Source organism: Natator depressus, chromosome 14 (assembly GCF_965152275.1).
Source record: "Natator depressus isolate rNatDep1 chromosome 14, rNatDep2.hap1, whole genome shotgun sequence".
Taxonomy (NCBI): domain Eukaryota; kingdom Metazoa; phylum Chordata; order Testudines; family Cheloniidae; genus Natator; species Natator depressus.
This window is the reverse complement of record NC_134247.1, coordinates 14,656,738-14,671,242: the sequence shown is the minus strand read 5'-3', so window position 1 is coordinate 14,671,242 and position 14,505 is coordinate 14,656,738. Positions and strand designations below refer to the sequence as shown.

General features: G+C 42.3%; 1 protein-coding gene across 1 annotated transcript; it reads left to right on the top strand.

Annotated features, from left to right (window-relative positions):
* Positions 1–809: 809 nt before the first annotated feature.
* On the top strand, positions 810–10,868 carry SUMO2 (small ubiquitin like modifier 2). The gene is made up of 4 exons (XM_074972038.1): positions 810–952; positions 3,019–3,150; positions 8,551–8,622; positions 10,231–10,868. Exons 1-4 carry the CDS (start codon positions 932–934, stop codon positions 10,291–10,293), a joined length of 288 nt encoding a protein of 95 aa, XP_074828139.1. The 5' UTR covers positions 810–931; the 3' UTR covers positions 10,294–10,868.
* The last annotated feature ends 3,637 nt before the right edge of the window (positions 10,869–14,505 follow it).

Sequence of the window (14,505 nt, the reverse complement as noted above, 5' to 3'; positions counted from 1 at the left end):
GTAGCAGTGATGGGGGGGGGGTGATATCTCTAAAGGCCAGGGACTGGGTGGTGCTGCAGATGTGGGTACAGGGTGGCATATGGGTATGTACACCCTTACCTGCACCTTCCTATGTATGGAGATGCAGGTGTACCTGAGGGGCATAGTAGTCCAAGGGTGGGTTTACAAGGGGGCATACAGAGGACTGTGTAGCCAAGATTGGGGGGGGGGGGGAATTGAGAGCCTACACGGTGCTGTGCAAAGGGGGCTGAATAAGGGGGTATGGGGGACATGGCAGTGTATGAGGGCCACAGTACAATTGTGGCTAGGACACCAGCTGGGGATACATGTGAAGCAGGGGCGTGTGTGGGCCTAGAAGGAGATGTATATGAGGGGAGTGTGGTGAACCTTGGAGTGACTTGAGTTAGGTCTGTGGCCCAGGAGGAACTGGTTAGGGGCCCCCTTGGCCCCTGGGTGTATATCTAGGGGAGTTCAGGGGGCCCACCTAGGGCCAGACATGCACAGTGCCCAAGGCTGAGGAAGGCTGCTATGGGAGGGTAGAGGCGTGTGTGGTGGGGCACTTGGGCAAATGGAGGCCGTAGCCGCAGACCGGCGGCCATTTTGAGAGGACAATACACTCCGCACGGGCACGGCACAGCCCATTGCGCCCGGGCGGGCGGGGGGCGCGCACGCAGGGCTGGGAGATGCCCGTGCGCGCGCACGCTCCTTCTCTCAGCCGTGTTATGTAACGGATCGGCGCGCTCCCGGCGGCCGGACCCAATGGGGCCCGGGCTGGGGGGCGGCGCGGGCGCGCGCACGCAAGGTAAGGCGCGGCCCCGCGGCAGTGCGTGCGCGCTCACCCCAGCCTCCCCCTCTCTCTCTCTTCGCCTCGCTCGGTCTTTCTCCCCCCTTTGTGAAGCGCTCGGAGCGGCCCGGACCCTACTGACTTGCCATGGCCGACGAAAAGCCCAAGGTGAGGGAGAAACCCCCGGACGGGGGTAAGGAGAGGCTAGGCCCGGCCCCGGCCTGGCGGGGGAGCAACCCTGACTCTGCCGCGCCGGCTCTGCGCGCCATTTTCCTCCCCCCTCCGCACCAGGCCTGGCCGTCTTCGTGCTCCGCTCTCCGGCCCCCGCAGGGCCGCCCGCCCCGGCCCCGCTCTCTCCCCTGGTGGAGGACCTGGCTCCGTGCCAGGGGGATCCCTGGGGGCCGCAGCGGGGCGAACCGGAGCTGTGCTTCCTCCCCTGCCCCAGGGAGGCAGGCCCAAGCGCGGCTGCGGCCCCCGCCTCCCCGAGGGGCTGGATCCCCCGCCCATGTGGGCCCGGGCCTTGCTCTGCAGGGGGAGACGGGCTGCAGCATCCCGCACCTACCCTGAGCTGAGGCAGTTCCCAGCCCTCCCCCTCTGAGAGCGGAGCAGCTCAGCCCAGCCCTGGCGTTGCCCAGGCCTCCCCTGGGAAGGAGGGACCCTGAAATAACGCGGCGGTCCCAGCTCTTCTGGGCCTGGGGAGGCTGATCAACACCCCCCCCCTCCCCCGCCTCGCTCTTTTGTGCCTCCTGCTGCCCAGCGCCCCTTGCCCTGGGCGGGTCTCATGAGGCTCTGAGCGGCCTGGCAGGGGGGATGAGAGCAGCATGGAGCAGCCTGTGAGTCCCTGCTGCTGCGTTTTCATTTTAAATGGAGTTTGAAGGCGCCAAAAGCCTCTCCCATTTAAAGGACCCATCCTCCCTCTCCTCCAGGGCTCTGACTGTAACTCTTCCCTAGGCAGCAGGCTGTGGTTATCTCTTCTCCTCCCCCCCACCCCCTTTTGCTGGAGAATCTGTCACACGCAGACCTGGCCCCCTGTTTATACCTTGTTTCTTCTGAAATCTTATGCGAGGCTGGAATTGGGAGGACTTGGCCCAATAGGGTGGAATGGGGTGAAGCTGGAACACAGCCCCCTGTGCTCAGTGTCTCTGGTATTGCTTTTTTATTAAACGCAAAGGCCTCAAAGAGCTGTCTGATGCTTAGTTTGAACTGACTCCTGTTGTGTTATTGCATTGGGTAGCTTTTTATCATCGGCATTAGAGAGCGCCCTCCCCCAGCCAACCCCCAAATTATTTGGAAATGAGGCATACGTTTTTAATGGTGAGAGTAATTAACCATTGGAACAAATTACCAGGGGTCATGGTGGAGTCTCCATCATTGACAATTTTTAAATCGAATTGGGTTTGTTTTTTTCTAAAAGATAAGCTCTAGGAATTATTTTGGAGAAATTCTATGGCTTGTGGAGGCTGAACTAGATCACAATGGATCCCTCTGGCCTTTGGAATCTATCAATGTATGAAAATAAAAACCCTAAAGTAGTTTTTGCTTTATTTGTGCATAATATGTTTTTATTGAAGCGGAAGGTTTAAATTGTTTGTTTCTACTTGTTTAAAAAAGAATAGAACTGCCAGTTTCAGGATTTAATCACTTTAAAGGACTCTCATGGAAGTCTAACAAGATGCAAGGTCTGAACTTGTTTCCTTTTGAGAGCTGTGGTACTGAAGTTAAATTTAAACTTTCCTGTAATCTGTAAATGGCAGAAATAGCTTCACTGGTTTAGCTGAAATACAGTGAGAGAGAGATTTTATAGGATATTTGAGATTATAATCCTAAATGTAAATTTAGTTTTCTTTAAAAAGATAAAATGTACTGTTGTATATGAATACATGACAACAATATTCTTATTTCTTTAGCTTTGAAGAATTTTTGCAGTTAAACAGCTAGTATGTGTCTGTCTTCCTTTCAAGTTTATCTTCCATCACCATTGTTTGTACTAATGAATTTCAGTAGACCTTGACAGAATTTGTTAATTTCAATACTGTTGGGTTTTTGCTTTTCCAAATTAGGAAGAGTTTCACACTAGGAAAATTGACAGACTAACATTATTTCATAATTCAAAGTGTGATGCTTGTAGAGTACTTTTGCTCCTCTGTAATGACCTGTTGCCACATGGTAAAATGTTAACTTATTTCATACTTTTTTAAATCATACCTCTCCTTTCTTTCTTTTCTCCTCAACAGGAAGGAGTGAAGACTGAAAACAATGACCACATTAATCTGAAGGTGGCAGGGCAAGATGGGTCTGTGGTGCAGTTTAAGATTAAGAGGCACACGCCACTTAGTAAACTAATGAAAGCTTATTGTGAACGACAGGTGAGGTGCTTGTGTGAACACTAAAGGAAGTAATGTCCATAAGAGGGGTCATCTTCATTAAGGTGGATGAGGACAGTAAATGTCTTATCACAGTATTGCATATTTAACAAAACATATCACGTTGCCGAATATGTACTGCTTCAAGGGTCTGTTGCTAAATAGACTGGAAGAAAGTTTTCAAGAAATGGATAAAGTTAAATTATCTTTTCAGAGTAGCAGCTGTGTTAGTCTGTATTCGCAAAAAGAAAAGGAGTACTAGTGGCACCTTAGAGACTAACCAATTTATCTGAGCATAAGCTTTCGTGAGCTACAGCTCACTTCATCGGATGCATCCGATGAAGTGAGCTGTAGCTCACGAAAGCTTATGCTCAGATAAATTGGTTAGTCTCTAAGGTGCCACTAGTACTCCTTTTCTTTTTGTTAAATTATCTTTGTATCTCCTTTACAGCCCCCTCCTGTTGGAAGGCAGCTTTAATGTTGCTATCTTCCAAAACATAGAGAGGGTGTGGAAGAAGGAAGTGTGGCTAGGCAGTTGAACAGTAATAATGGTACTTCTGTAACAGTTGTTTGTTTGTTCTTGATCTTATCTCAGACTTCTGATTTATGGCCTTAGTTTTACTGTACTGAGATAGGAAGTGCCAATAGCTGGTCATAGATTTCTTTGAAATGTAAAAGTGTTTGGGGGTGGGCTGGGAAAGAACAGGTGGACTTCATGATCAGTTTCATTTTTTCCAGTGCAGTGGTTCTCAAACTTTTTTTTTTTCACGGACCACTTGAAAATTGCTGAGGGTCTCAGCGGACCACTTAATGATCTTTCCAAATGTTGTTTGTACTGTTAGCTAACTATTGTAAAGTGCTTTGGATAAAAGCGCTATATAAAAAAAACCTTAATAATAATCAACGTTTTTTGTTCTACAAATAAAAGCACACAACTCATACTTTAATATCAGTAGTCTTACCTTTGTAATGCGATGAATGTGCCCTCTCCCCTGCTGCGGCAACCCCCGAGCTAGGGCTCGGAAAGAGGAGGCGTCTCTCCCCAGCAGCTGCAGCCCCGGAGCTGGGGAAAGTCGCCTCTTTCTCTGGCTGCCACAGCCCTGCACATCCCAAATTCCCCCCACCCCATCTTCTCCCCCCACTTCTCCTCCCCCCTGCCTACCCGCTATTCCCCCCAAGGCCACCACCTCACCTTTCATGTGCATCTTCTCCAGGGTCCAGGTACCTAATTAGTGGAGCCACGCCTGCATGGCTCTACTAATTGGGTGGGTGGCCCTTCATTCTCTGATGTTCGGCCGCCTAGGCACGCACCTTAGAGGGAACTATCCGCAGACCACCTGAATGGAGCTTGTGGACCACTGTTTGAGAACCTCTGCTCTAGTGGATTAGTTGTCTAGTGGATTAAGTAACTCATCTGAGTAAACAAGTCGTCTGTTATCATGCAAACAACTGAGCCTTCGTATAAGTTGTAAATAGATATTGGAAGAAAGGAGTTTTCAAACAGTGGTTGCAGAAATAAGAATGACAGCAGAGAAGCTATTCTTTTGATGAGTTGAATACCCAGAGCTTGAAATATCTTATTTTAGGAAATTTACTGACACCTATTTTGTTGCCATAGTTGTGGAAAAAGTTGTCTGAGACACTTGGTCCAGAAGTTTCTCATGGATGTGTTTTTTAAAAGTCCCCTTCTCTAAAAGGCTTGTTTTCAACATTAAATTAATCTGTACACGCAAGCTTTAACAATATTGGTATAGTTAAAACACCTTTATACCTCTATAACTCTATGTACATTGCGTGTTGTGCCGGTATAACTATTTCAGTAAAAATCAGATTCCTGCCCAAAACAGATACATTGATACAAGCACTGTGTAGGCCAGGCCTAAATCTAGCAATTCTGTCTTTCTCCTGCTGAGATGGGATTATTTCAAGGGATTTATACAATAAGATCAAATGAAAGCTATTGTCTCATTTAAGTTATTCTGCTTTAGTTGTATGAGTTCAATGTATAACATATGATCAAAGGTGCTTATAATGTACTTTTCTCCATGTCCGGGTTTGAGCTAATCTTGGGAGCCTCAGGAAACCTAGGTATTATCCAGGAGGAGTTCAGCAGACTTGCTTAATGGTGAGAGTGGATTTGGTTTGAGTGACAACTGCACTTGACAGAATCAGACATCATTTTCAATGGTGCATTCTTTCACTTAGGAATACTACTGCACTATAAGCACCCTGTTCCAGTATTCAGAGTAGCAGCCATGTTAGTCTGTATCCGCAAAAAGAAAAGGAGGACTTGTGGCACCTTAGAGACTAACAAATTTATTTGAGCATAAGCTTTCGTGAGCTACAGCATCCGATGAAGTGAGCTGTAGCTCACGAAAGCTTATGCTCAAATAAATTTGTTAGTCTCTAAGGTGCCACAAGTACTCCTTTTCTGTCCCAGTATGTAAGGGAAGGAGTGCCGTCCATACCCCTTCCTTACCCCACTAGGTGTTATGAGGATAAATTAGTGAATGGTTGAGTCTGAGTCTTTTTTTTTCTAGCCCTGCTAATGGCTCATTGTTATCTTAGGTAAGTTATCTGACCTCAGTTTTCCCCATTGTAAAATATGGATATCACCACCTTCATGGTGTGTTGTGAGATATATCAAACTGCTGTAAAGTGTGTTGAGAATTCTGGATGAAAGGTGATATTAATTATGTGTGGAAAGTATCATTCATATCCAAATTAGTCAGTATAAAATGCTTGCTGAGTTCATATTTCTTTAATTAAAATTCATGCAAGAAACTCTGGCTTTCCCATAGAAAAAAAATCCATCAGAATCCTAGAAATGTAGGGCTGGAAGGAACCTTAAGAGGTCATCTAGCCCATCCCTCGCTCTGAGGCAGGATGAGTACTAGGATTTAGGCAATTTTTGCAATGAGCAGAAACCAGATTTTGAATAAAGTAACATCCAAAGTTCTGTTAAAATAGGAAATGAGGTAAGCAACTATTTTAAAGGGTTCACAAGTCAAGGGCAATGACTTTCAAACTTGAAGGGCTAAAGACAAATATCCATTTAAATATTTAGGCATCTAAACAGGTGGGCAGATTTTTCATAGGTGCTTTCATAGATCCCACAACTTCCATCTGAAGTCATTGAGGAATGTGAATGCTTTGCACTTCTAAAAATCAGAACTTATGTGCCTAGCTGTAGACTCCCAAGCTTGAAAATTTTGACTGAGAAACATAAAGTTGAAGCAAAAAACTTCATGCATATTGAGGAGACACAAAAACTAGTCAATGCAGAGGACTAGATACCTTTAAAGAGTAGAAGTAATGTAGTGTATATAATGGTCTTCAGATATAGGTTCAGAAGATGAAGGCTATTGAGGATCATTGTTTCTGGGAAGAATGTATTACTGGAAAGTGTTCCAATATATTGAAATGCAGAAAAATCCATCTTTGTGAGATTGGAGTTCTCAAATGTATATTTTTCTGTTAAATCTCACTTGGGACCCATACAAAATTGCCAAGAACCCCTACAAAATAACTTAACATTTTCAGAATGTAACATATAAGATCCACAACATCAGAAAAAGTAGTATGTTCTTTTTCTCTTGAGTGGAGCCTCCAGTTTCCACCTCTTGTTAGTCCTTCCCTTCAAATACTCTATTTTAGTAACTAGACTTAGTTTCCTGAAGAGGCTGGCAACATCAGTTGCTTCATCCCAAGGGCTGAGTAAGCTGCCTATATGCAGCACACTGTCCTTTGACACTGGAGCTTGAACCAAATTCCTTTGTGCAGTAGAGGGTTCTGGAGCCACTTTTCTGTTTGGTCAGCCACAGGCTTATATCTTAAACTCAGATGAGCTTATGGATGAACAATACCAGAATCTGAAGACTTATTTCAGTCCTTCAAGGTGAGATGTTACCCTAGTGGGGAGATTCCTTCATTGTGAACTATAAATTGGTAAGATGTTGCTAATCTGAATATTCTTGCTAAAACATTTTTCCTGGCAACACAATCCCCCATAACAAGTAATTAATCAAACAGATTTCTGTTTCCTCTCCTATATCTGTTCCGTGGCTAACTGAGGACTTAACTCATCAGGGTTGTCAGTCCAACACTTTCCACCACATTAACCTCACTTGAAAAACAAATAATCTTGCTGAATGCTCAGGACTCCTACAGGAAAACTAGACAGTATGTATTAGATGGAGGACAGAACTGGGAGGCTGAGACAACAGAGCTCTGCCATTGACTGTATCCTTTCCTAACTCACTTGGGCTGTCTGCTCTACACAGACATAGTGGACACTGACAGGAGTTTTAGGCTATTGTAGGAACACCACTTCCCTAAACAGTGTTAGCTATACCAACAGAAGCCCTCTTCTCTTGTCATAGTTGCATCTTCACAAGGGGTTTTGTCAGCAAAGCTATGTTGCTCAGAGGTGTGTTTGTTTTCACACCCTGACTGACATAGTCATGCTGCTATAAGTTTTAAATGAAGACCAACCCTTAATCTTTCCCTATGTGTAGAATGAGGATAGACCAGCTGAAGAAGGGTGCTGTGAAGTTTAGTTTGTAATGCTCTTCGAAAACAAAGTGCAGAGTTGTGATTACTATTTAGCTAGTTTGTTTTCAGTCTGTCAGCCCACGTGAGAATGAGAAACAGTACTTTGGGGGATGGAAAGGGTCGCCAAATGATTTTAGTGAGAGTGATAATAGAAATTTCTTAATTAAAATTATCTTATCTGGGTAGTCTCCCTCTGAAGGTATATGACTCCCTTAAAACCTAACTTCATTTGCTCGCTGAAATGGTTCATTCTACTGGTTTCTCATCTTGTGTGTGTTCTAAATAATCAAGGTTCTGTAATTTCATCTCATGAGTCTCTTAAATTCAATAAGGAGGTTAGACTTCATATCAGCATTAGATGCTGGAAGTTTAAATTAATTCCAAAAGTAACCATTCAGGATTAATCAGCTACTTCTTGAGTCACTTCAGACTAACAGATTGATGTGGGCTTTCCATGAGAAGAAGGAAAGGGTTCATAGAATATTGCTGCTTTTAAAGAAAGTGAAATTGAGCTGTGCTGAACATTTGAGCAGGGATATTATTCCCCTTGTGACACTTACCACCAAAAGTGCTACTTCTGACTTTCCTCCAACTGAATTATTTAAAATTCTTGTAAAAAAAAAAAAAAAAAATTATTTCAGTGGCTTCTGGCCTTCAGGACTTGATTTGGGATTTCTAGTACACTTTATTTAATGTCCAGTTAGTAGGGACAATGATGCATCTTTCAGAAACTAAACACGTTGCAATTTGTTATTCAAAACAGGTCATAATCAACACATAGCTCCAGTTACAAGTCATAGTGAAGACTGAACAGTGTTTTAACATGTCACTTATTTCTCTTTGCGCCAGGGTTTGTCAATGAGGCAAATCAGATTCCGGTTCGATGGGCAGCCAATCAATGAAACAGATACACCTGCACAGGTAAAAATTATACTTAAAGTTTGCTACAGGAATTAATAGTTGTGTATAACACTACTGCTAAAGAGAAACAGCCATGTAACTCTTGATGCTTAAGTAACAGAACTTGACCATTGGTATAACTTCAGACTTTTACAGTAACTAGTTCTGAACTGTTGGGAATAGAATCACACTGTATTCTGCATATAGAATATTAATTTTATACCACCACAGTGCCAGATAAGTTGATTTACAGCTTCTACTGATGCTAAGCCCTGTAAGGATATTACTTTATGGGTTCAATGATTGTGGTGGGTTAATAGTCCTGCAAGGTAAGTATTGGTGTTCTCCTTCAAATAATAATTTGTGTTCGTTAGCATATTGACAAACCTGGCAGGTGATGGTTCTGTATTGTGGAACTGTACGCTGTAATGTGAAAATTATTGTCCAGTATCTCTAGTTTGTTAGTATCTCAGTAATATAAAGTTACCAAATGTTGTGCAGTTGGGCTGGTTGAAGTATGTAAGTTAAAGACAAAAATCCGTCCAGTAATGTAGGATGCTGGTTCACAGTGGCAGTAATGGGTGGGGATGCGCAAGAATGTCTTTCTGGAGTGTTCTCTATAGTTGCATACAAGCAGTTGCCCCTGAATTGCATGCTGTTTGAAGTTCACGCTTTCAGCATGCCGTTTCATGATAAATAAGGGACTTCACAGTTTTGCCAATGTTGTCATAGGGTGGTTGTCTCCAGACTTTTGCCACTCTAGCTATTTAAATTTAAACTTTTGATTGAACCTGAAATGCTGAGAATTAAAATCATATGCAATTTGTACTCCTCTCTATGCATGCTATGTTAAAGCTAAATCAGTTTATTGAAAACAGCAAACACTGTGGACTTCTGATAGATGCAGAATCTGGCCCTTAGAATTACGCTAGAAGTGCTGCAGCGGCTCCGATGTACTGTAGACCTGATCTCTTAGACTTGATGCCGCGGGCCTTTTTTTGCGGTGTAAACATACCTGTAAGGGCCCCAGAGTGCCAGTTGCGAGACTTGCATTATAGAAAAGACTGCTATAGTAATATGGTCTGCAGTTTAGTACTCTGGTACTTTATTTACTTTACCATATAACATGTCTAGAAACAGTCTCTATCCTCAAATTCTTCGTACTTAGTAACTGGTATCCCATTTTCTTTTTTTGTTACTTATTGGATGTAGGGACTTTGGCCATAATAATTTGCTTTTAGTACTGTAGCTTAAGCCACTTAGATGCTGTGCATTTGAACAACCACGAAGTGGGACGGAGGTGGTGTTCTAAGGGAAATGGCGGGGATGAAGTGGTCTGATGGAGCAGGCAAGAAGATTAAAACATAGTAATGTCTGTGAGGCCCTGAGAGAGGAGCAGATCACTATACTCATGTATCTTACTTTATTTTAAATAGTTATCCACCATTCTTTATATCACTCTTTAAATGTAATGTTCCTATGAAGCAGGGTGAATGCATTACGTTGGGAGTTTGTTCTGATTTTAAGTTGTGGTTAGAGGTATATGTGAAGATGTGAAACTAAGAACATTTCAAATATGTCTAATATTTAATCAGCTGAGCTGAAAACAGTTTTTTCTTTCTGATGCAGTTGGAAATGGAGGATGAAGATACAATTGATGTGTTCCAGCAGCAGACAGGAGGAGTCTACTAAAAAGAGAACCTGCTACTTTCCTCTCCAGAACTGTGCTCCCACAGATGACACATTCACAATTAGAAAAATGAGACTTGGTTCAGCCACATCCTGACTACTGCAGTATAGTTTTTTCTCTTCTCTCTTTTTTTCCCTCTTCCTTCTATTGTACATAAAGTAACTGGTGTATGTGCACAGACACAATGCATATTTTTTTTAACTAAATGGCCAATGGTATGTTTTGATCAACATGGAACGGAGATGGGGTGGGAAAAAAAACTGGTTCTGTGAAAATACCCCTTTTCTCCATCGTGGCATGCTCCTTCAACTTTTATCTTTATATTCCAGTAAGTTATTTTGCTCTCACTGTTGACAAACAAAAATATTGCATACTTTGTTTGATTGGATAATTTCAATGTTTTTCTTTTATCATTGTAAAACCAAGGACGATTTTATAACTTTTTTGTACGTAGCTGTTACATGTAGAGCAATCTCTGTCTAAGTAGGGGTAAATTACTCCAAAAAACATTGATCCTAGATAGTTTTCCCTTCAAGTAAAGCGTCTTGTTGTTTAAATAAACTTCTTGTTTAAAATAATCAGTTTTTCTTTATTTTTCTGCATAGTGATAATACTTAGCACTTGTAGCTCTTTATATCTCCACAACGATTTACAAACTTTAATCCTCAAACGCCTATACCTGTATGGGTATGTCTACACTGCAGCTGGGAGCAAGCCTCTCAGCCCAGGTAGACACTTGCACTAGTGGGGCTTGAGCTAGTACCCTGAAAATACCAGCTTGGATGTTGCAGCCCCGGCAGAGGCTCAGGCTAGCCACCAGAACTCAGACTAAGGGGTCATCTTGAGATGCAACATCCACACTGCTATTTTGAAGCACCCAACTTGAGCTCTGCTAGTGCAAGTCTGTCTACCCACGCTGGGAGGTTGGCTACCAGCTGTAGTGCAGACATACCCTATGTGGTAAGCAAATAAGTATAGTCCCCATTTTACAGATGGGGGAAACTGAGGTAGGAAGAGTGTTCAGTTTACATTAATGTGGATTAGGGGAGATATGTTTGGAATATCAAGGTGAAAATCCATGAAGTATAGAAGATAGATCAGAAACTTGATCTCTGTCCATGAGTGCATTCATTTATTGTAAAGAAGGTTCCAAACCCTGCTTCAACATTATGCTGTGTTACAGGGTGAAAGAGGAAGAGTCCAAGCCCCATTTAAGCACTGAGTCATATATCAAAGAAGAGTACAAAATATGAGGGCTACAGTGGAGTGGAGTGGAGCTGTAATCCAAGACTTCAATGAAAGACCACGAAGATCTCTTATTACTTTCTCCCTTCACTGTCTGTATAGAATGTTCCTGTTTGGCTTTAGGTCTGTTCTACTTTACCAGGAATCTCCTAAGGCTTTTGGCTAGTCACAGGTCCTTTATGCATAAAGGAAGTAGGAAGTAAAGCCCTGCTCCTTTATGACCAGCTTTTGCAAGAAGACAAATAGCCCCAAGAGTTGATCATTGTGTGAGTGATCCCTCTGCCTACTGCCCAAGCAAATGAAATAATTTCACTCACAATGATTCCATGCATGGTAGAACGATATGGCCTCTATGCTTTAGAAAAGTTAGATGATTGAATGGTGTTTTCTCCGATCACCTGGTAACACATTGTTACCCACCTTCAGAGGACTCATAAACATCTGTGAAGAATAAACTACTGAACGTGCCTGTGCTTTGTGGTAATTTTTCAAATAACTATTGGGAGTATTAGTCTCTGGTTGTAGGCCACTTCAGTTAATTTTAAGGAATCCCCAGTCCTAGTAAGCAGAGTCTTTCCTTCCTCAGCATGCACTTGTTCTGGACTGCACTTCTGATCTACACTGTCCTGCAGAGATGAAATTGCTCTTCGCTGCAGATATTTCTATATCTGGAGCCACAGGCAAAATGATTCCTTTTAAAAAATAGATAGTTCAATGACTCTGTTTAGTCTTCGTTTCCTCCTTCAGATTCCTATGTGGGATTCTGAGAGAGCTTCAGAAGCTCTGCCATTCAACCTGGCCAGGAAAGACTTGTCTAGCCCAACATTTCTGAAAACCCACCCCGAGTCTCTACAATTTCTTTCATCTGGATGGTATCATGCCAAGACTTAGTTCTTTGGAAAAAGCTCTCTGTTCATCCGGAAGAGATCTGTTTGAACTTGCTTAAGCTTCTAAAATAGAGGATGAGGTCTTCTTACATTTCATTTATTGATCTCTCCCGCCTACAGGTAGGCTCAAAACTTCCAGTTGCATTTTGATTCATGTTCCTCCTTCCCTCAGGGGATAGGAGTTAAAAAAATAAAACAAAACGGGCAGGGAGCACCCATATGTTTTCAAAAGTGGTATGGTATCCCTTAAACCTCATACAGAAGTTCAATGGTGCTGCATTTGTCATTAACCTGCCCATTGAATTCCTGTCAATATCAAGGGGAGTTGTCAAGGAAACTAGACCTATAAAATGGGTTTATATCCAATTTACAAATGTTTCCCTGTGTAAAAGAGGGAGGAAAAATATAATTCTCTGTAGCAATGAGTCAGGCGCTGTAGCTTTAAGAATATCCCTCTACATCTTATGTTAAGTCCTTGCAGAAGGATTTCAACCTGTTACTAAAACAAAAGCCACAGTCGGTTAACTTCAATTTCTTTGTGTCTAGTACCTCATTCTCCAGTTCATGTTGCCTGAAAGTGTCTGCTCAAACAGCTGTCTTCAGTAGTACTGGAAGATGACTGTTTGAGTACAAACTCCTATTGTCTTAAAAACATTTGATAACTAAAACTATTGTCCACAAATCCTTCAGAGATTTTTTTCCCCTAAACTAGTCTTGCAAACTGATCAATAGAAGGCGCTTATTCATTCCAACATATAAAATGTAGCAGGGGTAGCATACCAAATCCTTTTAAGTTCACAAATTTGTCCTTAGAATCTTTGTCCTGGTATGCTCTTGCAGTTTGTATCCTTTTGACTTAAGTGATACTTCCTTTGTAGACTGCCAAACAGCTTGGAGGTTTTGCTGTTGAGTCCTGCTTCCCACAGTCTGAATGTGCTGCCTGTGTGAGGAAAATAACCTATTGCTGATGATGGGTGTCAGGAACAGGTTCATCTGGACATGGCTTTTCTACCAGTGTGGATCAGAACAAATGTTCAGCATTGTTTCAAAAAACTGGTTAAAACTGGGTCAGGGATGAAAATGGTTTGGTTGCTAGGTCCAGACCCCATCCAAATGGTTTTCCTGTTTATACTAGCAGCCAAACTGTTTTCAACCCCATTTGAAGAAAGGCAGAGGAGAATTGGTCAACAGATGCTTTTCCTAGTGCAGACAGCAGTCTTTCGTATATATGATACATTTGGGATCTTCAAGGGACTGGGCATTTTGAGATTTCACTCAAACATCTAAACACTTATTTTAAAGTGATTGTCATGTAGTTTAGCCCCCAAATTTGTTTTCTTAATGAGGATATGAAGTCAATAGACCCATAAAGGATAGAAATGTTACAGGCAATGCATATTAGCTACATGCAATAGGGACCACATGACCTCCTTCAATACAAAAATCTTAATGCAACAGACTCTGCATTAGATCCTCAGTAAGATACAGTTTAATTTTACTGACCCTTCATAAATCATGGCTATCCCACCAAACAATATGCAATGTCAATTTTTGGACACCCTAAGACTTATTTCCCCATAACTGTTGTCTTAATAAAAACATGTAATCTAGGAGTTAAAATAGGGCACTAGCAGGATTCCTGGGTTCTGATGCAGTCTTGTCTTTGGCAAATAACCTATGCCAACATTTTCAAACTTGAGTGCCTAAAATTAGAGATTTAAATACATATATAGGGACCCTGAAGAAAAGTGGCTTGAGTTTGAGGTCTAACTCCCATTGACTTCAGTGGGAGCTTTGGGTACTTAATACCTAAAGATCAGGCCGTTTTATTCAGGCCTCTAATTATGGATTTAAGTGTCCATCCTTAGGCACACAAGTTTGAAAATATTGGCCTTAACTTCTATGTCTTAGTTTCTCTAACTGCAAAATGGGGATGATGATAATACCTATCCATCTAACAGGTGATTTGAGGATTCATGTTTGTTAAATGCTTTGAGATATTTGTGTGAAAGGGATCCTAGAAATGCAAAGTATTATAACGTGCTTGACGTCTGAATGTTCTGAAATGGAACATGTTGAATA